Raw genomic sequence first — 22588 nt, 5'->3', positions numbered from 1 at the left:
TCAGGCATGCTGTGGTCTTAATGAAATCTTTGTTGAGAAAACTTGTCGGCCCTACAGTTACAGAGAGGAGATGTGGACAGCCTGAAAGACCATTAATCTGGGAGACAGCATGAGGAACTATCCTGGGCCCCAGCCTTAAGGGAGGTTTTTGTGAACTTCTTTCCTGGAAAGCCATCCCGGCAGCGATGATCAAGTGCAGGGCACAGGGACCTGCTCAATCCTTGTCTGCTGCCGATGCTCAACCACGTGAGCCAGCTCTGCCTTCTCAACGTATTGTGGATTGACGTTGCTCTGCCAGGCAGAGAGATTCATCTGGGGATATCTTGCAACACTGTCATTTGCATTGCTGCTGCTGGTTGAAAAAAAGCAAATGGGAATGCGCACTGCTTGATAGGCTGTACAACTGCTGTGCTCCATGTGGATTAAAAAGCGGTCCTTCACTAAAGATAACTGCTGAAGCCAGCTGCTCTGCAATGTTGGTGGGTCCCATCTCTGGTGGCTTTGAGCTGGAGCTGAGCACGTGGAGTAGCAATGAAAATGTTTCCAGTACTCCCTCCATGAAATCAAATGTGGCTGCCTCACTGCACACCTTTGTTACAGGCAAAAATGTGCAGCATATAGTGCTTTAATCCTGGAAGATGAGCAGGATGCTTTTTCCTCCAGATTCTGGAACCAGATTGTGAAATAGAGGAAGTATTAATCGCCAGCGGCATCCAGTTCTTTGTTTTATCCAGTGTGCATTAGATACAGATTCATTTAAACAATAAGAGCAGATCAAACTGAACTGATAGTTATCAAAAATATACATTCAGGATTTAGCCTGTTAGTTTCTTTTATGGATGTGGATTTTGATTTTACAAGCAAGTATGCTTATTGAAAGGGAACTTGTAATCCAATATGTTTTTGCTAAATTGTTTCAATGCTTGAAATTTTTTGATTTTTTTTTCATTTTTTGCTGAAATCACTAGTTTTGTAACCTACAGTCTATTTGCAAGACGATCACTTTCAAAAGAATTTTTGAACGCCTAAGACTCTTTGAGGGCTATTACACAGTTCAGTTCACCCATTACTTTTGAAAATGTGACTTTCACCTGGAAGGGTTAGAATTAGTCGTCTTAAATTTTCATCGATGAGTCCTCCTGATTTTTCTCTCCGTCTGTAGAAGTGAACTAGCTATTTGGGAGGAATACTGAATATCTTTGCCTGTGAGTCTCGGCAGGTAAACATTTGTTGTGAACATGTGTACTCAGATACTTTTGCTAGTGGTCTGTTGGTATTTGTAGTCTTTCACAGAAATTATTACATGCCACTTATAGTTCTTTCACTGGTGAATATACTCACAAATCTAAGGGGTTTGGTTTTGCCTATTTTAGTATTTCTGTTTTTCCCTATTGATTTATGTGATTTGTTGCATTACAGTCTACTTAAGAAGTTCCCATAATTCGTGCCAGGTGCCAGCGTTTTTTGGATCGTGGTTCCTTTGGGCCTCCCATTTCAGAAAAAAAAAAAAAAACTTGTTTAATTAAGAATGCATTCCCAGTGTGCTGATCGTCATGAATAGTGTTTAAAAACATCTCTGGTGGTCTTGCAAGTTGGCAAGGAGCTGGCATGGCAGGTACAAAGGGTCAAGCATGAGCCAGGCCTGGGGGTGCTTGTGTGTGCCATGCCAGTGGGATTAAATAAAGCTAATTAGCCTTGCTGAGCTCCACCATTTGTCAGCACTGATTTCATTACTGTGGCTGATGATATTAGCTCTTTGTTCAGGCTCCTTGCCTTGGTAAACTCATAGCCCAGATGTTCTTTCTCTCTGAGTCCTCCAGGCTCTCTCAGTTCATGCTTGTTCTAGGAGGACCATCAACCTTCTTCACTGCTCTGCAAAGCCTAACGCCAAATAGATTTTTCTGAACACTCCCTCCTGTTATCGTGTCTTCCCAGTTCCTAAACCAAGGATCTCATGACACTGAAAGGAGGACACTGAAAAATGAAGAAGTAAATTACACAAAGACAAGGACCAGTCAAGACTTGCTCCAGAAAGGAATGCTACCTTTTAAAGTATTGCCCTTTGGGAGCAATGCTCAACCTGAGTCCAGCCAGTTTTTGAGGTCACAGAGTGTATGACAGTGTGCCTCAAATTGCTAATTCTCTATATTAAAGCTATGGAAGGAACTGATTCCAGAACTGGTTGAAAGACGAGTCTTGGATTTTCCTTTGTTAACACCAGAATTTCACCATGTGTGTGAGTGAAATCTCAGCAGGTCCATGGACCAGATGTTAAAACCTGGCCTTTATCTTAAAAAAAAAAAAAAGAGGTGAAATAAAACGTCACCCGTTATATACATTATATTGAAACTTCAGGCATAATACATTAACAGGCTTTTTTCCTCATACTCACTTAACTTTTCTTTTAGAAGTCTTAAGAGTAGTTTACCACATCCATAAGCTCTGTCCTGTTTATCAAAAAGTATCCTTGATTCAGCAGAGATTATCTTGGAAGGTGTCATCCATGGGATCTCTTCATTGCATGCTACACAAGTGAATGATGATACTCAGGTAACAAAAAGGACTTCCTAAAATACTATATTGCCTAAAATACGATATAGTGCAGTTGGAAGTTTTTATAGCAAACCTTTGACATCTGGGTTTTTTTATTTGAAGTCTAAGTCCACTGCGTCTTTTTGGTGCTGTTGCCTTGAAAAACAAAGATAAATTTCTGCTGGATGTAGCATTTTAAGGGGTATCCCTTTGGATTTTCGAAAAAGACAAATGACAACACCAACATAAAGAAGTGCAGGTACAAGCAGAAGGCTTCTGGTACTGTTTTAAAGAGTTAGTTTTTTACTGCCAAAAAAGTAGTCTTAGTACAGTGTACATCATAAGCGTTAGGGTCCTCTAATACTTGTCTGTAAATCTGACCATGTGCAGTTGTGCAGGCAGATATTTGCAGCAGAGTGGTGCAGTGGAGCTCTGCCTGTGCTTTGTATATCTGTGTAGCAAAAGATGGATATCGCTACATCTTGAAGCCATCTCCTCCACTTCTGTGACATGGATTAACTACTTTTGCCAAAAAAAAAAGAGGGGGTCTACATGCATTTTTTCATTGTTTAAACACCTCTATCTTTAATGCTCCAGAAATAATAATAATAGTAAAAAAAAAAAAGGTGCCTGGAAAAGACAGGCACATTGCCAACATTTTGAAGAGCTGTTAGAGCTTCTAAACTACTTTCAGTAACTTCCTGTAGAAGTATGAGAGACGTGTAACAGAAACATCTGAAAATATTTAGTTACTTGGTAACTTGCTCCGTATATGATTTGTTCTCAAATTTAGGACAGAAGGTTTGTTGTAGATCGCTTTCATCATTAGAGATTAAAGTGTGTTTGTACGAGTACTGAAGTTTGCATTCTTTGGGTGAGGTTATTCCAGGAAATCCCTAATTATTTTAAGCAGCGTTGCACAGTTACCGTATTTGTGGCAAAATCAGCTCTGCTCCAGGACTGGCTTAGAGTTCATAATTCTCAAGAGCTGAGGATAACTGTGTCCTTGGTCTGCATGTAGTTTATTAACAGGAACTGCCTCCAGTTTTGCATTGTTTCAGAACTACTACAAATACTTGGAAAAACACTTTTAGTGCTAGTTTATGTGTTGTCATATGCACTGCTTTCTCTGTGTAGACTGGGGTCTTTATTGTGAAAACAAGTCCTCAAATTCTGCTTGTACCTGTGAGCCAGAATAAGTTGCTGAGGTAGCAGGTTTAGGTTGTGATGTGGCTGTGCTTGCAATGGACAAGAGTTTTTGGATCAAAAGGATCTATCTCTGTGATGCCAGCAGAAGTTACAGTGGGGTGGCTCTCTGTGAGCTCTCCCCAAGGCCTGCAGGACTGCTGAGTCCTGTGTGGTCATTTCTCTCTACTACTCTGGCTGCTTCAGGGCACATTTTCTTCCAGCAAAACCCACTTTCATTGCAGTGCCCAGAAGGTATCAGCACTTCTCTTAGTATGGAAGGGCTTGGATATTTTTGCTTTCACCACTCCTCAGAATGAAAAAAGAAGCCATTTGGATGTGCTTTAGGCCGAGCAACATGAATGCCATGCAACAGAGTCATTAAATATTCCTAGCTCTGTGATAATAATAGCACACTTTTTGAGAAGAAAGACTATGCTGAATAAACCACAGAGACATTACCATCAATATAAAATTCCTTAATTTAAGCTCCTTCCCTTCTCCCCAGTTAGCATGTTGCTGATCCTTGAAATCTAAATGTTCCTAGAAGAATTATCTAAAAATTGTAGCAAGGAATGGTTTTGTCAGCAAGTTTGTACTTCTGATTACTCAGCACAGGAAGGAAATAGTTCATACTCTTGTTGTGATTCTGGCTTCATGGGATAACTTTTCATAGTAATACTTATCACAAATTCAGAAAGTACAGCTAGGGAGAAGGTTAGAGAGGTAAGAGGTCACCAGTGGGCCTTTTCTGTTGTAAATAACTCTTTTTCTTAAATGTATTTTATTCTTCCACAAAACTTTCCTGGGAAAAATACTTAAGTTTAAATTGCATCTGTAAACACCTAACGTGTCCAGCGTGTTGATACGCAGAGCTCTTTCAGATATTAATACAGCCACCTCTGCCTACGTGATCATCTTGCAGCTCATCTCAAAGCATGCTGTTAGTGCATACTACATGCTACTGACAAACTCATTTTCTTGTTTTGCAGTGTGTTTGTTCTTGCCTGAACCTTAGTGCTTCCACCCCAAACTACAGAGTTTTCTGCTCAAAATGCTTGGGTCATAGCAATATTGAACTCAGACATGCTGCTAGCAGCAGTCTGATAGCTGTGGCTGAAGCTGGAGAGCTGTGCTCTATATTCTCTAACATTAATCTTGAACTCTTACCCAAAGTGACTCTGATGCATATAGGTACTATCTGCGATGCAGAATAAAGAGAAGTTGAGAAGCATCCAAGCTAGCTCAATTAGGTAGCCTTATTTTTTACTTCTTTTTTTTCCCAGTAAGTTTCATTTATAGGCAGATGTTGTAAAGTGCAGAGCACTGACCACCAGTTCTTGGGCGATTGTAACAGGCTTTAATCTCCAGGGTCCTTCCTTGGCCAATTTGGCAGAAAAAAGAAAGAAAGATTTTGTGATCTTGTTTATGAGCTGCTGGGGACAGAGCAGCTGTGGTCAAACTCAGAGTTTCTGGGAAGGTTTGGAGGAGAAGGAAATCCAGTGGTGCTCCCACCACTGCCCCTATCTCCATCCTTCCCTCTCCAGGGCTGCATGCCCTTGCAGCACAGTCACTGTGGTGGGTTTTCCCACCTTGTTGTTCCCATGTTGGGAAGCAGAAGAGCAAGCTATGTATGTAAACTGCACCAGTAAAATACAGGGACAGGTGGCTACCTCCTTTACAAGGGGCAGCAAAGTCACAACCAGAAGAGTTGTTTCATGAACTGAAGCACGGAAGTTATTGGCACAACTTTCTCAGCTGGCTTCCAAATGCTGAGGGCTGTGCAAAGCTCTCATCCTGCTTCATAGTTAATATTGGTCAAATGCCTATTAAAGTGGCGGGAAATGAAGACTTTGTGCTGCGCAGACTGTGTTATCTCCTATGCACCTCTAGCCTAAGCTCAGCCTTATTTCATATGCCAACATTTCACCTTTAGAAACATAAGAGCTGAAGATCAACAGTCTTGCAGGCACCCTCTGTGATGTCCCTTGAGGAGTATACCTAGCCAGTGGTAAAGAGCACAAGCAATTAGTGTTTTTAGGAAAGTAGGTGCTTGGAAAAGCAGAAAAGATTGTTCATCTTCAAACAAGCAGTAGGTCAGTCCTAAAAACCTCTCTGGTTATTACCATGTTCCCAACCCCCTGTTCATATGCAGGTAAAGTGAGCACTAGTGTAGCACAGATACAGTACTGGGGTTCAGACATCTTTGAAGCAGAGTGAGCGCTCCTACATTAGTAAAAACACTTGTGATGTAGCTAGGTTACCAGAAAAAAACAAAAGAATGCTGATTAATATTGGAGGAGGAACAAGCAGCTGAGTCCCTCCTTTCTTGCATCTCTGAGAAGGTAACTCACACAGAAAATCTTGTTATTCTCTTGACCAGATAGTTTACAGAGCAACAAGTAAGAATCCAGCAGAGCTTGTTGTGCTGTTTGGTTTGGGAGTCTAATATTTGAGACACAGCTGTGATCAATCTCCAGGCCACAAGGCCTGCGTTTTAAAGAAAAGCAGCTGCAGGCATGGACTTCTCCTACAGTTCTGAAATGGCCTCTTTTCCTCACTACATTCATCTTGAAGTTTGCTACGCAGAGGCTTGCATTACCACAAGATTTCTTTCATTGCAAAGCATTTTAAAAGAAAATCAGATCAATTGCGTATGGCTTCCCTTAATGTCTTGAGTAATGCTTAGGGTTTGGGATTCCTACCTGAAGTAGAATAGAAGACTGTGTGTCTTATTTAGAGTAGCATCAGTACTTCTTGGAAGCAATTACATTATTGAATAGAAGGATTTTGCAAGCAATTTACTTATAAAGTACTAATTGCTCTTTTTAGAAATTCCTGAGGAGAGATCCTGTTACCTTGAATATATGACAGCTTAATGTATTTTCCATCTTCTTTTAGATGGAAACACATAAATACCCTCTCAGAAAACAGCTGCAGAGATTTTGCAGGTTTGTGCACCAGTGGGTCTATTCCAAAATAATGTAACTTAAAATATTGTCCTGTGACCGCATGCTAAGTTAAACATCTGAAGGAACCTGCAGGGGTTGTTCTCAGGGTGTAGCAGAGGAGGAGCATACTGCATAGGTGCTCTAGTTAGCTGCTACTGCAATAAAATGTGATTTCTGTGTCCCTAAGTCCCATCTTCTAGACAGATGCTGTTACTGTTTAGCAATGCTGGTGAGCAGAGCCTTTCTGCCTGCTGCTAGGATGTTTTAACATAAAGCAATACAGAATGTTGCTGCAGGAGTTTAAGGAAGTGTATTTTATCTTCCTCATGGCTGTATGTCAATGGCACTTTTCCAACCATTATACTTTATTTCTCCTCAACCTAATTGCAAGAAAATGCTTCGATAGCAGCAGACAGGTACAACTGCCAAACATAATCCATCTGGAAATTGCATTTATGGCTTAGTAGCAGTCTTGGTCCGTCAGGGACTGACTGCTCTTCTCTGTTAGTTAGGCTTTCCCTTTTGCAACACACATTCATGATTGCAGCCCTCTGTTGTGGAAAGGTGTGATTTGTTAGATGGCCTACACATACTGAGACCTTCTTTGGAGGACTGTTAACCTTGCAGAAGCTTTTCGCGTTTTGCTTTGGAGAGAATGTAGAAGAGCCTTTTGGTTTGGTATGGGAGGGAGTTTTCAATGAGTCATACTTGTTATGGCTGTTAATTTCTGCAGCTTCTTGACCCATTCTTCAACAGGTTTCTCTCTATTTATTATTCTCACCTCTCTTTGAGCCAATATCTGAATTCTGTGGCTAGCATTTGGTCTCACTTAATTGTCAGAAGAGCACACCAGGCAGATGTGGCTGGGGGCAAGGCACGCAGTCAGTAGGAGAAGATTAGAAGGATCTAAAGGGACATCCAAGCATGCAGAATAAATTTTGCATTTTTTTGTATGCCACGCTTTTGTTATCCACTACATGCAGTCTCAGGCCTTCCAAATGCATAATATATGTTTCACAGGTATCTTACGCCTTTGGCATCCTTTGGTGGCCTGTACCTAGCACATCTGCAGCATATGATTGAATTCAATTTTTAGTGGTTATTTGAAAAGTAAAGCACTAGCTACCTTGCTTAATGGTGATGTGAATTATCACCTGCCCACATCTCAAAGAACCCCTTAAAATGTCTTTTGTTTTGAAAACTTATAGATGGTTTAACTGCTCAAGATTTTATGCTCAAGCTCATTTAAATCTTATTACTTGAGGACTATAATCTCTGGCAAGCAGAGAGTGTTAGAAAGAATTTTGAAATTTTCACAATGCAGAAGAAATGCTCTCCCAGTTGGATCTGTTAATATGTCTGAGAGGTGCATGTATGAACACAGCCATGAACTTGGCTGTCATTGCAGTTTGCCTTCTCAGAGGTTTTGAGCTGCTGTGAGAAATGTGTCCTTACTCTGAAGACAGGTGACAGTGGAAAAAAAAAAAATTACTGTCAACTTTGGCAATCTCATTAGAGAGGCCAAGAGTTCACTGGAAACAGAGGCAGCTTTCTATCTCTAGCAGCAGAAAACTCGGAACAAATCTGTGCTATAGTCGAGGCGTGCCACAGAGAAAGCTGCAACATTAATACTTCTTCTTTCCTTGCCCTGTAGATAGGGGCTAGAATTAAAGGACCTTTTCTGACATTTCTTATGAACATGCCTGAAAAAGATGAAGGTGGCTGGAAATTAACCTGTTTTTGCTGTTTATAGTCTTTATCCTGGGGCAATACAATTTGGGTGAATATCCCGAAAAAGAAAACCTAGCACTTTTAAAATCCATTTTTATCATATCCAGAATCTACAGTGTTTGAGAGGAAACTACAGCAAACAATGAGCCAGAGATTGAAGGAGTTACATCCTCAGAAACATGAAGATTGAGCAACCTTCAAAATAGTATGATAGTACTCTTTTTTGTGTGTGTCTGTGGTTTTAAAGGCTATTTATATAGAAGTCTTTAAGCCACAGTGACGCAGAATGTGGTGTTAACACAGAGCTGAAAGACAGGGAGCTATTCCTGGACACTTTTAGGTGCCGTACTTTCCTTATTGGGGTTAAATTTAGAACAGGAGAATATACCACCAAAGGTAGGACACTGTTCACAAAAAGTAACTGGAACATAAGAGCCAGTTCAGTATGTTGAGTCAAACTCATATCTCTGATATATGCATGAATGTGGAGAAAGTTATATGTAGTGGGTTCATCTTGCACTTAACCCAAAAGCACTTTACGTGGATAAGCTGGAGTTCCTTCACTGATGGTGACAGGGGGTATCTAATGCATTCTTAACTTTCTCCTTACTTTGATTTTTGCCTAATGGAGTTGATCCAATCATATAAAAGCTACTCAAAACATACTCCCCCAAATAGCTGTCCTCCCAGGATTTTCAAAAGCTAAGTACTGATGGGAGAAAGGACTTGCAGATGCAGTTTGTTTTCAGTGTAATGCATGGTTTGGCAAAGTGATTCTTAAAGCTATGGTTTGAAATGAAGGCTAAATGTTATCAACACTATCTTCTGTGTTTGCCTCAAGACTTCAATTTTATATAGATTCTGTGATGCCATACACAAAGACAATTACAAGAGAGCTGCCACTGGAATTCAGATGTTTACCACTAGCCATGAAACATTTCCAAACTAATTTACTGCATTTCCCATTGTGAGTATGGGAAATACTGTTGATACCACAGTAAAATTATATGCTGTCAGACAGTAAACACCCTTGTTACAGGGGAGAAAGTACCTACTGTACGATAAAAGAATGTGACATTTTGTTTCAGGAAGTTTACCACTGCACTGTTCTAGTACTTTTTCTTCCATGGTAATATTTTTAATGAATCCAGAGATTGGTGAAGTTTGGGAAAGATTAATCTTTAATTCTCCCTGATGCCTAAGAACTTAGCTACAGTATAATGGGAATCTGTTAGAGCTAAGAGCTTGTTGCATCGTGGTAAATCATACCTTATCTTCAGTGTGGAAGTATAGGCCAAGAGCTGCATTTTCTGCCCTTGTTATCAGTCTTATCTAGGCAATTTTAAATGAATGCATTTTGAACTGTGTGCGCTGAACTCTGGAACTTACCTTCCTGATAAGCTGAATGTACTTACAAAAGCAAAACTTTCATAGTCATTCTCTCACTGAGTCTGCCATGAAATGCAAAGTCATGTCTATTTACTATCATAAAACTTTATCCTCCCTCTTGTTTCATCACTGCAATGCGTAGGCATCTTTGGTGATAACCTGATAGTGAGAGCGATGTCCTTACAGCCTTGACACTCCCCACTCTGCAGTATGAGAACTGCTTGTGTAGTGGATTTGCAGGTGACTGATTATGTTGCAGTTGCTCGGCTGCATTGTATTCAAATCTGCTGGCTTGTGCTTTAAGGGTTCCTGCCTGTTTGTTAACATTCAGATCCAGGATAGAAGGTCTTTTTGAGAAGGAAGCTATGATAAGGTATCCAAAAGGCCAGCTGCTTTCCAGGAAGATTTATTCCAGAGTGATATCCCCTTATCCAAGAAAGCTTTGTTCTTATTATCCATTTCACCCTGAAGCTTATGTTCTGTCTTTTTCCAGAGGAGTACAGATGTCATCGTGCATTCAGATTCAGAAAATTGTGTTTAGTGTAACTGGGCTTAATGCAATTGCCTATAGATCCCTTAACTACCATACCTTAACTAGCTATCTGTAATAAGATAAAATTCCACTGTAGCTGTATAAAAGAAAGCAAACACAGGTTGAGTTTCTTGCATTTGAGCTAGAGCGTGTCTATAATGCAGTCATTTAAAATATCTCTGTCTATCTTAGCACTTACTCCTATTCACAGCCTGGAACAAGCGTAAGAGAAACAAATTTTATTCCTGTTAAGGAAGCAGATAGTGTCTAATAGTTATTTCTTTTAATATTGTTGGTTTCATCTTATGAAAGAATCAGGGCAGGTCCTTACATATTAAATTGCATCCCTCCATGCTTCATTTGGAAACTTGTGTTGCAACTGGAGCTTCTCCAGACATAATACCAGCAACGCTTAATATCCTTAACAACAAAAGAAAATACAGTTAAACAATCTCTTCTACAAAGATGTTCGTATGCTAAATGCTAACAAACAGCATTGTTTAAAAATGACATTGTGACCATCTCTGGGAAAGTACCAGAATATGCAAGAGGTTTTTGGATTTCCAAAGGAGAAGCTGAGAACATAGATTTTATTTCAACATCAACATGAAAGATTTTTCTGTGATGAGGAACTGCAGGTACTCCAGAAGGGCTGAAACACCCAGGTCCAAAGCATGTTAAATATACCTTGCAGACGCAGACAGAAACAGAGTGTAGTTTGTGAGCCCTGCATGGAGCATGCCAGCTGTCCCATCCGTGCCTGAGATGACCTCTTGTGGTGAGCCTTCACGTTTGCTTAGACATGTTTGCTTGGCTACCCGAGAGAGCCCTGGTTAGCTCATCACTATGGCACTGTGCATGCACACTGAAACAGTTCACCACAGCAGTACAACTTCTGAAGCCTCTCCTGATGCCTGCATACAAAGACCAATGACATATTTGAAGGGTACTCCACACACTTAAAGATTTCTATACTCCTGTTCCAGCCAAGGTGTCACTATTAATTTGAGACCATGCAAGCATTTGGGTCCATATGCAAAAGGTGAAGAACCTCTGAAAACTGAAGACACCGAAATATCCTCCCGGTGTCAGACACCGAAATATCCTCCCGGTGTCAGGTTTTTGGCAGGAGTGAAGTGCCACAGGGCTGGCTGTTTGTCTTTACACAGCAGTAAATGTTCAATTTTTTTTGGCAACCGCCAGACCTTTTTTCAGAGATTAGTCTCACATATGTTTATAAATTTAGAAATCAGTTGGAATCCTGACCATTGACACTTAATGACTTCCTGTTTTTGTCCAAAATGCTTTTTACAAATAAATGGCTTGCTTTCTTCTTCTGAAGGGAGGGGAAAAAAGCACTGTCTCTCTCTTCCAGAAGTCATTAGATCAGTGATGAATTCCATTATTCTTAACAACCTTTTGATTTAAGAATTTTAAATGGATATGGATAAAGTGGCTTAGGTTTAAACTTTTAGTTTACTTTTAATGAAAGTAGCAGATTTCACATGCCATCCTTACAGGTTGTTCTTTAAATAATGAAAATAAAAAGTTATACATTAAATGAGATAGAGGCAGATAGACAACATTGGTTTGCACTGTTCAGTTGAAAAGAAATCCCGAAGTACTTCATTTGCTTGATTTCTCTTTTAGAGATGTCAATCAAAGAAATATTTGATGGTGGCTGGATCAGATGGCTAGAGACCAGCAAGCTTGTTTCACAGAACTGCTAAACACAGGCAGAGCATTACACAAAGCAAGTATTAACATAGACTAGACTTTAACATATACCCATGAAGTTCTGATGACTTGTTTCTACTTCCTTGGTATTTTCTTTTGAGCTTGATTTGCTTATTTTCCAGCATTTGCAAGGTTTTTGTGGCGATTGCAGTTTCAAACTTCAGAAGCTCCAAGTCCTGAAGGAAAATATAAAGGCTTTTGTTTTGCCTGTAAAGGAAGAAGATGAAGCTGCTGCTGATGATAAAGGGGATGAATAATTGTAGGTGAAACACTGAATATTAATATCCAGACTGAAGTGAACTTGATACATGTTTAAACTTCACTCTTGAGAGGCCCGGGATGCTCCTCCCAGCCTACCTAGAACAAAGGCAGAACCTCAAGGAAGTTTTCTTGTTAAGTCCATAGCATGTTTTAAACTGCATTAATCTTTCATGAGAGAAGCAGGCAGGTTCCTCACAGATGATTTCTTGATATAGATAAAAATGCCTTAAACTCTGAATAAACACTGTGTGCAGGAGCTCAAAGATAAAGACAGATGTTTGAAGCAGAAACACATGGTATTTCTCCTGGATATGACTGTCGAGTTAGAAATTTTTTATATGCTTATATATGATGCAGCCGTTATTATGTATATAGTCTGACCAAAATCAACAACTCAAAATCCTGAAGGAGAATTCGGGAAGAGATTGTACTACAGGTTTGCATCTAGCTGTGGAGGAAATTGGTGATCGATGCAGAAACTCCCTCTGCTTGCCCTCTCAAAGCAGGTTGAAGAACCTGGCAAACCTAACAACTTCTGGGTGAAATTCAGATGCTTAGAAATGCTGTTGGTGCTCTGCTCCCTGCCAGTGGAGAGTCCAGAACTTTTTAAAATAATCTACACATTCTGACTTATTTGGGAGACTAGAAAACGTTCTCCATGAATGGGGCAAGGATGCTGTAGTGAACTTCAGGTTCATACCGGAAGGCTCCTCGTATAGAGCGTACTGCACGTTAAGTGCTGCAAATCCCCCTCATGTTCAGAATTCATCTGAGGGAATTTCCCCCTTAAATAAAGGCACCTTGGAGGGTTTTTGGTAGCAGTGATAAAGCCGGATAAAGCTTCTTTACACTCACTCTTCATAACAAGACTGTCCTCTCTGGCATGTCCCCATAGTGCTCTGTCTGCAGCCTGAGGTGTTTTTCAAGGACAGCCTTTCAGTGTCATTCTCCCAAACCTTTTGGAGTCACTAGATGAAGAGTCAAGTGTACCCATCCAGTTGCTGAAGTTTTACAGAATTTGGGTATTTTGGCTTATTTGATTTTTATTAAAACAGGACGATTTATGATAGCCACATTTCATATTTTTGCATTAAAAATTACATGCGTGAAAGACAACCTGACCTAAAACTAACTTTTTCCAGAAAAGACTATAATAACAGAGCAACAACTGTGTTTTCGTTCATTAAGAACTGTGAGATATGTTGTAGCAATTTGTGGAAAAATTGGGAATAACAATGTCAGACTGGAATTAGAAGAATTACTCCTAAACTCTGTATGCTTAGAGAATAATAAACTGTGTCCAGTGTTTCTTTACATATATAAAAATCTAGCATCATTTTAGATTGCATTCCCTAATACCATCTCAGGGGAAAACAATACTTAGCTATAAATAAGCCCTATTTCATGTGGTGCTTATCTCCATTCGTGCTATGCACAAGACAGTATGCAGTGCTATAAGGAGGCTCATTGATGCAGCTTACAGATGGCTAGGGTATGAAGAAATGCAGTTGTCTTGCAGCTGATGAGCTTATTCCTCCACCAGCATAGCAGGTGGCTTTCCCAGCTGAGGATGTGATTGTAGTGGGATGTGGAAAAAGCCAGGCATTTCACTAACCCTTTTTGGTCATGGTTTTGTTAAACAGAACTAGAGCTCTCTGTTTCTTGGAGCCTTTTTCTTTTCTTTTTCTTTTCCTTTCTTTTCTTTTCTTTTCTTTTCTTTTCTTTTCTTTTCTTTTCTTTTCTTTTCTTTTCTTTTCTTTTCTTTTCTTTTCTTTTTTCTTCCTTTTTTTTTTTTTTAAGCGAGCAGTGCATCTCAGGTACCTCATCAGAGGAGCAGTTTTCTATGCACCTCCACCATGATGAGAGATGTGTAGCTGGCAGTTTATCGCTTGCCTGCAGCTAGTTTTAATGAAGCAGTGTATATTTTCTGCCATTTTGCTGCTTTCTTTGTGGATTTTAGCACCACTCTCTTTTCACTTTGTCTCTCAACCAAAACCAAATGGAGCCTGCTTTGGTCAGTTCATCTAGTCTGCAAAAGTCACATATAGTCTGCTGCAAAATGCCTTTTCCTGGCCTGGTAGCAATTCTCCATGTCCATGTGGAATAGGCCATTTAACTGCCTGCTGAAAGGGCCATGCTGAGATTGAGAGGGGGTTTGGAGAAGACAACAGGTGGGGAAGGAGAGGTTGGCAAAAGGAAAAAAAAACATGTAACAGCCAAGAGAAGAAATTTGAGTCTAAAGCAACAATTCCTATTTAAAGGTTGAGCAAATGGATGCTCCCCCTTTTGTTACTGCTTTGGCATACTGCAAGCCTCTCCAGTCTTCTTCTGTCTAATAGAAGGCAGGGAAAATGTCTTTACATTTCACCCGGAGTGCATCTTTTCTACCATGGTTGCAGTTTGCCTTGCAATATATCTGTAATGTCAAGAAAATAGCAAAGATAAACTAAATTTTTTCTCCTCACCTCTTGGTGACACGCTCCAGTGCCTCAATATTTTTCTTGTAGTGAGGGGCCCAAAACTGAACACAGTGTTCAATGCGCAGCCTCCTCAGTGCTGAGTACAGGGGTATGGTCACTTACCTGATCCCGCTCCCTGCACTGTTGCTGATACCAGCCAAGGAGCTGCTGCCCTTCCTGGCCACCTGGGCCGCTACTGGCTCATGTTCAGCCAGCTGTTGACCAGCACCCCCAGATCCTTTTCTGCCATGCAGCTCTTCAGCCGCTCTGCTCCCAAGCCTGTAGCGCTGCATGGGGTTGTTGTGACTGAAGTGCAGGACCCGCCACTTGGCCCTGTTGAGTGTCAAACAGTTGGTCTCAGGCCATCAATCCAGCCTGTTCAGATCCCTCTGTAGAGTCTTCCTACTCTCAAGCAGATCAGTTCTTCATCCCAGGTTGGTGTCGTCTGCAAACTTGAGGAGGGTGCCGTCAATGTTCTCATCTAGATAGTCAATAAAGGTATTAAAAAGGACCAGCCCCAAAACTGATTCCTGGGGAACACTGCTTGTGACCGGTCACCAGCTGAATTTAACTCCATTCACCACCACTCTCTGGGCCCAGCCATCCAGCCAGTTCTTCAGCCAGAGAAGAGGCCACCTGTCTAAGCCACGAGCTGCCAGCTTCTCCAGGAGAAGACAGTGGGAGACTGGGTCAAAGGTCTTACTGAAATCTGAGGAGACATGTCCACAACCTTTCATGAGCCCATGTTGGCTGGGCCTGATCCCCTGGTTTCACACATGTTGTGTGATCGCCCTGAAGACGATCTGCTCCATAACTTTCCCTGATATTGAGGTCAGGGTGACAGGCCTGTAGTTCCCTGGATCCTCCATCCGACCCTTCTTGTAGATGGGCATCACACTGGCAAGTCTCCAGTCTTCCAGGACCTTCCCTGTTGACCAGGACTGCTGATAGATGATGGAGAGCTGCTTGGCAAGCGCTTCCACCAGCACCTTCAGAACCCTTGTGGGGAGGGTTTGCTGAAATGGTAAAGTTAGCATGAGAATCCAAGTCAGATGGAAGAGAGGGACAAAAAGACAATATATGGCAAAGGTCCAGGAGATAGATGTGTTCACAAGAATCGCATCTTGGAAGAGCCTTGAAATGGCTTCCCTCACCCTCCCTCCACTGCTCCAAATACATTGCTCTCCTCTTTACTCCTTCTAGCTTTGCCTTGTGATTTTCTAGTGGAAATTTACTTTTTCTTTTCATTTGTGAGAACACTTGGTACTCCTCTCCCAGTATATTGTGGGGTTCAGCAGGCTGTAAGGAACAGGCAGGAAAGCATGGGAGCTTGGCGAGCTAGAAATAGTCAAGTAACAGTGGTGTGTGACTTGGCAGGATCAGTAGCGCTTTTATTTTGCCATTGTGAGCTGGGAGGAAAATAAATGCTCATTGAATAAATGTAACTTACACTGTCCAAGGCGAAAAGAAGTAAAAAAGAAAAAATAAAGTGCTACTTAGGAAATACTTCATTTCCTAATCTGTGCATTTTTAAGAGTAGCTGTTCCGTCTGGTAAGTAAGAACTGACCCCATGCAGATCCTTGGCGTGTGGGCAAGATCACATTGGAGGAAGCTGGAGGCTGCTATGCTGTGTCCCTGACTCCGTCGTTGCCCAGAACAAGGGCCATGCAGCGACCCCAGAGCCCCAGGGGGCTTCCAAGGGCCAGCGGTGCATGCAGAGCTGCCAGAGTTTGGAGGGGTGGCCAGCGAGCCTCACGGTGCCTCCCTGGCTGGGCAGGGCAAAGCCACCACGAGGGCAGGCCACAGCAGTCCCCAAGCACAGCAAGGTGCCAGCATCCCTCCAGCAAGGACGCTGTGTGTGAACCCCTAATGTTCTCCTCCTCAGAGTGTCCATGTGAAAATATATCGCCATTGACTGTTTTCCAGCTAAAACAAGGCTGCTCTGTAGCAGCAATAAAAAGATCTAATCCTCAGCCTGTGAAGAAAATTGGACCAAATGCTCTTGCTGTGCACATAGATTGACAAATGTTTGAAATTCACTTATCCAGCATTGTTTTGGATCTGTGTAGTGTCTGCCTTTTTGGCTTTTCAGAAAGTAAAACAAAGCTCCATAACACAAACTGAAAATGTTTCTCCCCCCCCACCACCTTTTTTTCTACTAAGCATGTCAGATCCTCCACTTATGCCTGCTTCTTAGAAAAGGGAGTCTTTCTTGCTTTGGCTCTTGTAAAGTTTGTATAAGTGCAGGTCAACCTCAGACAATCTGCACTTGTAGGAAAAAAAGTCATCTGCACAGTTAGTTCCTGATGATAAACCAAACTAGAAGGATTGTTCAGCTGCAATAGCACAGAGGTGACCTGACATTCAAATAAAGTCTTAAATTAGCATTGTTGTGTTTTAGGAAACTCTTTCTCCATATGCTTTTCTCCTACTTTATCTTTTTGTGCCGTCTGTAGTTTGTCTTGTTGATTTTACAAACATTCCTGAGAGACCCGAAGAGCTCATAATGAGTGACTAGTTTGTCAGTGTTTATTCTCATGCAGCTTGTTTCTTTTCCGCTGCTGTTTTTTAGGAGTTGTTTTCTCTTTTGTTTCTGAAGTCACTCATTTTTCTGTGATTTATCATGCTTGGTTTCATGCATCTACTGCCCATTCGAGTTTTTACTCTCTTGCAATCAGAGCTTTCTGAGGCCACTCAGGCTACACACTGAGGAGTCTCCGGGCTGGGAAATACAGCCCAGACTGATTAATCTGACAGGAGTTCTTGACAGGCAGGAACTAATTATGCTGTGGTCATTGGAAAGGCCTCCATGGGCTTTTGCCGCTTAGTAACAGGACAGATTATTCATAAAGAGCTAGAACTTTGGCCCTGAGTGAGGGGTATCACCCAGCAGCTTCCAGAATATGTGAAATCAATACCATGACTACTTCATTGTTACTCAGATTTCCTGCTGTAAAATGTGCTTCTCTTCAATGCAGTGACATATCCAGATCCCCAGAGCTTTCCTGTTTCACAGCTAGCTGTTGGTCTGATGGGCATTCATTCTTGCCAGGCCTACTCCTCCCAGGCCCATGGGACAAACCTTGGCCATGCATCCCAGGCATGTTCCTCATGGTGCAGATGCCAGCCTGTTGTTTCTCCTGGTGCCAGCACCTCTAAGGACTGCTGTGATCTGAGGTGTTACCCTCCGGGTGCTGTCTGCTCATCCCCCTTCCAAGGATAGGTAACTTTATCCAAGGATCTGTAACTTTATTCATGCATAATTGAGCTTTCCAAGTTCTAGTGAACGGTGACAACACATCCATTTCGAAGATGAGATCTGATTCCTTAAATGCAATAAATTTTTTTCTGTATATTCATTGCAACATGAGTTTTGGTGAATTTGTAAAATGTTAACAGATGTGCCTGGAAGCTGCTTATGCAGTACTTTGAGCTGCTCTTTACAGTTCCTAAGCAGAAAATACATGAAGAATTTGGTGTATTCTTAAGGCTTTTCGGTACATGGCAACAAGTAGCTTTTAGATTTTTATTGTTTTATTCGATGTGATATTTTTAGATCTTGATCCTTGGCAAAATCAATGCACAAGACATTCCAGAAAAGGGAAAATTTAACTTCACTTTTAGCTTAGTATCATTTTGCCTTGATAAATATTCCAAGTTAGAGGTAGAAAAAATAAATTTCAGGCTTATTTTCCTTCCAGAGAAAGAACTCCACATTAATACAAATGATCTTTCCTAAATCTGAAGTAACAGTAGTCTGACATTTTTGAGTTTCTTGCATGGTTCCTAATTCAAACAAGCCCTTACCGTGAGTGATGCTTTCCAGCATTTTCCAGGGTACTGAAGTTAAATAACAAATGAGAAAACCTGAGGCATTGTTTGTGTCACCATTTGCAAGCACTTAACTTAATAAGCCACAGGAGCCATTATTTGCGTGGTGGGAAGTTTTGCTAGGAAAATCCCAGGGGCTAAAGAAAAACAAAAACTACCAGACTGAATGGAGCTGGCTTCAATGGCTTTGCTTCCCAGTAATAATGAGCCGTCTGTTCAGAAGCTTGAAATTAGCCCTTTTGCAGAAGGGTCAGCCCTGGATGCTGTGTGTTCGTACGCTGCCACCGTTGCTGTGTGGAATAAACAGGCATCTGGAAGAGTCACTGTGGTCTCATGGCTCCATAGCCCAATTGGGAAGCCTGGGTTATCTCCACAGGTCTATAGGTCTGGATGGGTTGGCATGCGTTTCTTCTCCTAACACCCTTATTACCAGCATCGTTTGCACTGCTCCAAGAGCTGGCAGAGTGGCAAGGGGCCATGATGACTTCCATCAACTCCTCAAGTCAGGTGGGAAGATGACTATTTTTTCCTTCAAAGTGGAATGAGCTGCATAGTGCATATGGTTGTTTGCAGGACCATGGTTCTCTTTTTCCTGATTGCAAGTCTAGCACAGTTCATATTATAGTTTATTGGACCTACTTGAGATACAGAGGTGCCTCTGGGGGCTCGGGAGCTCCAAGTGACAATGGTTTTCAGTGAAGTGGGGTGCATGTTGCTTCTTACCAGAGATCAAGGGGAAAATGGAAAAATGCCATTCTGCCTCACCGTCTTCTTGTTGTTGCTGCTGCCAACATATCCAAAAATGACAGGAACAGAACTTTTTGTTTGACTTATTTTGTTTCTCAGCAAAAGACTTAATAAAGGACTTAATAAAACATAGAAAATCTTTGGAATTTGGAAGCTTTCAATTGCAGCTCTGAACAACCCCAGGAGAGCTTTCCTGCCAGTTCCATTGTTCTCGCATCCAACTCTTCTGCTACAGGCCTGGTGTGGGTACTGACATCATCTTTTGTCATGGGACTGCAGATCCCATGACTTGCAGTGTTCCTGTCTCTGAAGCTATTCTCCAGAGGCAGCCTTTAATGAAGAAAATATACAGCAAAGCTGAAACAAAGTTCCCCCTTGCCTCAGTAGTTACGAGGCTGAACACAATGCGCAGTTTCTGCAGACATTTAGTTGAATTTAAAAGATTCTCTTGGTTTCTGCATAAACCAGTTCATCAAATTTATTCAGTGTGGAGGGCAGCCTCTGAATCAAAGTAGGCAGTTCTGCAAATAACAGATGCAATTTTCTACTTCTGTGGGAACAGGTACAAGGAAGGGACAAAAGACTATAGTTCTTTGCCTGGAGTTCAAGTACTCTTTTCGAGGACCATTGAAATATGAAAGAGCAGCAGACAAAAACTATGAAGTGGATTCACGCGTTTGATGGCACCTCAGCGTGGGAGAATTTCAGCCCTATTCTGTAAATTTGCTGCCAGCCTCTAAAACAAGTCGTTCAGCCAAATCGATGCTTTGTACTCGCAGTTGGCAATTTGCCTCTCAGCTTCTTTCCCTTTATAAGCTCTGTTCATCAGCTAAGTGATATACATCAAATGGCACAACAACACAGTTAGTGGAAAACAAGCTCAGTCTAGGAACATTTTTGGTGTTCAGAAGAGTGTATTTGTGGTTGCCTGGTTGGTGCTATGAAAAGTGCGGATGGCTGTTCTGATTTTTAATTCTCTCAGTTACTTTTGATGTCTTACAGTTCTTGAAGCATCTATTGATACCTTTCTGGACTCTGTGCAGAGTCTGGTCTGCTCATTCTTGACAAAGAGAGCAAGCTGTTGGATTTTGTGTTGGGGAAACCTACCACGGCATCTCTAGTGCAAGGATAAAGGGCAATGAATGTGGTCTAGGTCTGGCTTCCTTACAGACCAAGTCTCCTCCCAAGGATGCTGCAGCTTATTGCCACAGTCTGCTTCTGGAAGGGTGGTTTGTGAGCTCTGCAACCCTTTCGGTTTTGTGAGCTTCTGTCTTTTTAGCCTTGAGTACTTGGTCTTGGGCTGTAGCTCTGCACACCTGAGTATTCATAAAGCCGTTCACATGTGCCACCATGTTTGGTGGCAGCCTCAGCAATGGGAACTGGGCATCCTAATGGGAAGGTGTCCATAGTGCTGCCAGTGCCCAAGCTGGAAGCAGCTGGCATCCTCTTGGCTGCTGCGCACTGAGCTGATTGACTGTCATAAGCTGCTAAACTTGCAGAGCGCTTTGCTGCAAGAAAAAAAAAATAGAGCCAATATTTTAACAAATGCCACAGTGACACTACAGCCTGTTTGAAGGGTATTTAACTGGGCAATGCTAGTAAGCTCTTGGCTGCTGCTGCCAACACTAGGCCTCACAGCTGATGATAAGACCTTGATTTCTACATCAGCCAAGCATGTCAGCCTGGAAAACCTCAGGAGCACCATCTTCATTCTGCCACAGTCCGTGTGTAAGAGCTTTCTCTGTGGTGCTTGTATTTAAAACATTTTTAACCTTTCAACAAGTGAGCATCTATGTTTAGCCTAGTAGTCCTAATGACATGACGTTTGATTTCATCTCCACCTTAAACACAGAGTTTTCTCTTGGGTTTTATTCCCTCTAAGTTTTGCAAAGTATAGGAAAAAGGGGAAAACATTTAATCAGGCTGAGACTCTGTGGCATTTACACTATTGAAAACCGAGGAGCCTCTGAATTTCTGTTGAATAGAGCCCTCAGAAAAGAAATAGATCTGTTGAAGGATGACATTTCAGTGCAAGAAGGATGTGTGTTTAGGACTTTCCATTACATAATGGAACTGAAATGGATTAACAGGACCCAGACTTTCTTTTTCTTGAGAACTGCTGCCTGCATCACATTTTTCTCTGTTGCTGTTGCTTCTGTCACAGCACTAACAGAAATGTTTTCTTTGTTGTTATTAGCTGGAGAAGTAATTGTTTTCCCTGATCAAGAGATTGATTAGTCAGACGTTCCTAGCTGAAGGGAAAAATGTTCCTCATTACCAACTTTAAATGCAAATGCATTTGCCAAGCAGGGAAAATTGCAAATTGTGAATGTTTGCGGGGGGAAAATGTCTTTTTCTTTTGATGTGCTGCCCACAACCATTTATGGATTTTTAAAAGGCAGCTGTATCCTCAGGTCAGTAAAGAAATGGTGTGGGAAAGATGCTCTGCAAAGAGTGTAAAACTTCAGTGCTTCCCGTTGGGTGGTTTTCAGTGTATTTTCACGTGTCGCCATATCTGTGAGCTTTGTCTTGTTGTGTTTGCTCTTTCTCTTCCTAGGTGCTTTTATAATCTGCTGGACACCGGGGTTAGTCCTGCTGCTCCTCGATGTCTGCTGCCCACAGTGCAACGTCCTGGCCTACGAGAAGTTCTTCCTGCTCCTGGCTGAGTTCAACTCCGCCATGAACCCTATCATCTACTCCTACCGCGACAAGGAGATGAGCGCCACCTTCAAGCAAATCCTGTGCTGCCAGCGCAGCGAGAGCGCCAATGGCCCCGCTGAGGGCTCTGACCGCTCGGCATCCTCGCTCAACCACACCATCCTGGCCGGTGTGCACAGCAACGACCACTCTGTGGTGTAAGGCCCGTGCTGGCCCATCCCTGCTGCCGATGGACACACGGACGGGCAGCGCAGGATGCAGCAAGCACAGGGATGGGTGCCGGGGATGAGGGAAGGGAAGCTGCTCGCAAGGTTTTTCTTAGACACTAATGGACTACAGAGCTTTTCTTTCTTTCCAGGAAGGCCCCTCTTCCAGGAAGGCCTGCCTTCCCACGGGATCCGCCTCGTGTGCCGGACGGGTCATGTGCTAAAGCGCAGTGATTTCTGCTTTCAGAAAGTGGGAAGCAGATGCCTGGCAAGGGAGCTCACTCACAGGGAGCCCCTGGGAGGCCTTGTTTAGACGGCGCTAACTAGACTTTGCCAGACCATGCTGCGTCCTGGTGCCTGTCGGAATC

At 42.1% G+C, this 22588-nt stretch overlaps 1 protein-coding gene across 1 annotated transcript in view; it reads left to right on the top strand.

The window, feature by feature from the left end:
* Positions 1–22259, top strand: part of LPAR1 (lysophosphatidic acid receptor 1) — a 76178-nt gene extending 53919 nt beyond the window's left edge. The window contains exon 4 of the mRNA XM_088521008.1: positions 21914–22259. Coding sequence (XP_088377134.1) covers positions 21914–22215 — 302 coding nt within the window. The 3' untranslated portion in view covers positions 22216–22259. The remainder of the gene's footprint in view (positions 1–21913) is intronic.
* Positions 22260–22588: the final 329 nt, after the last annotated feature.

This window comes from Tinamus guttatus, unplaced genomic scaffold (genome assembly GCF_059628265.1).
Source record: "Tinamus guttatus ecotype Peru unplaced genomic scaffold, ASM5962826v1 Tinamus_guttatus_pri_ptg000110l, whole genome shotgun sequence".
Lineage (NCBI taxonomy): Eukaryota > Metazoa > Chordata > Aves > Tinamiformes > Tinamidae > Tinamus > Tinamus guttatus.
This window is presented reverse-complemented; position numbering and strand designations above follow the sequence as displayed.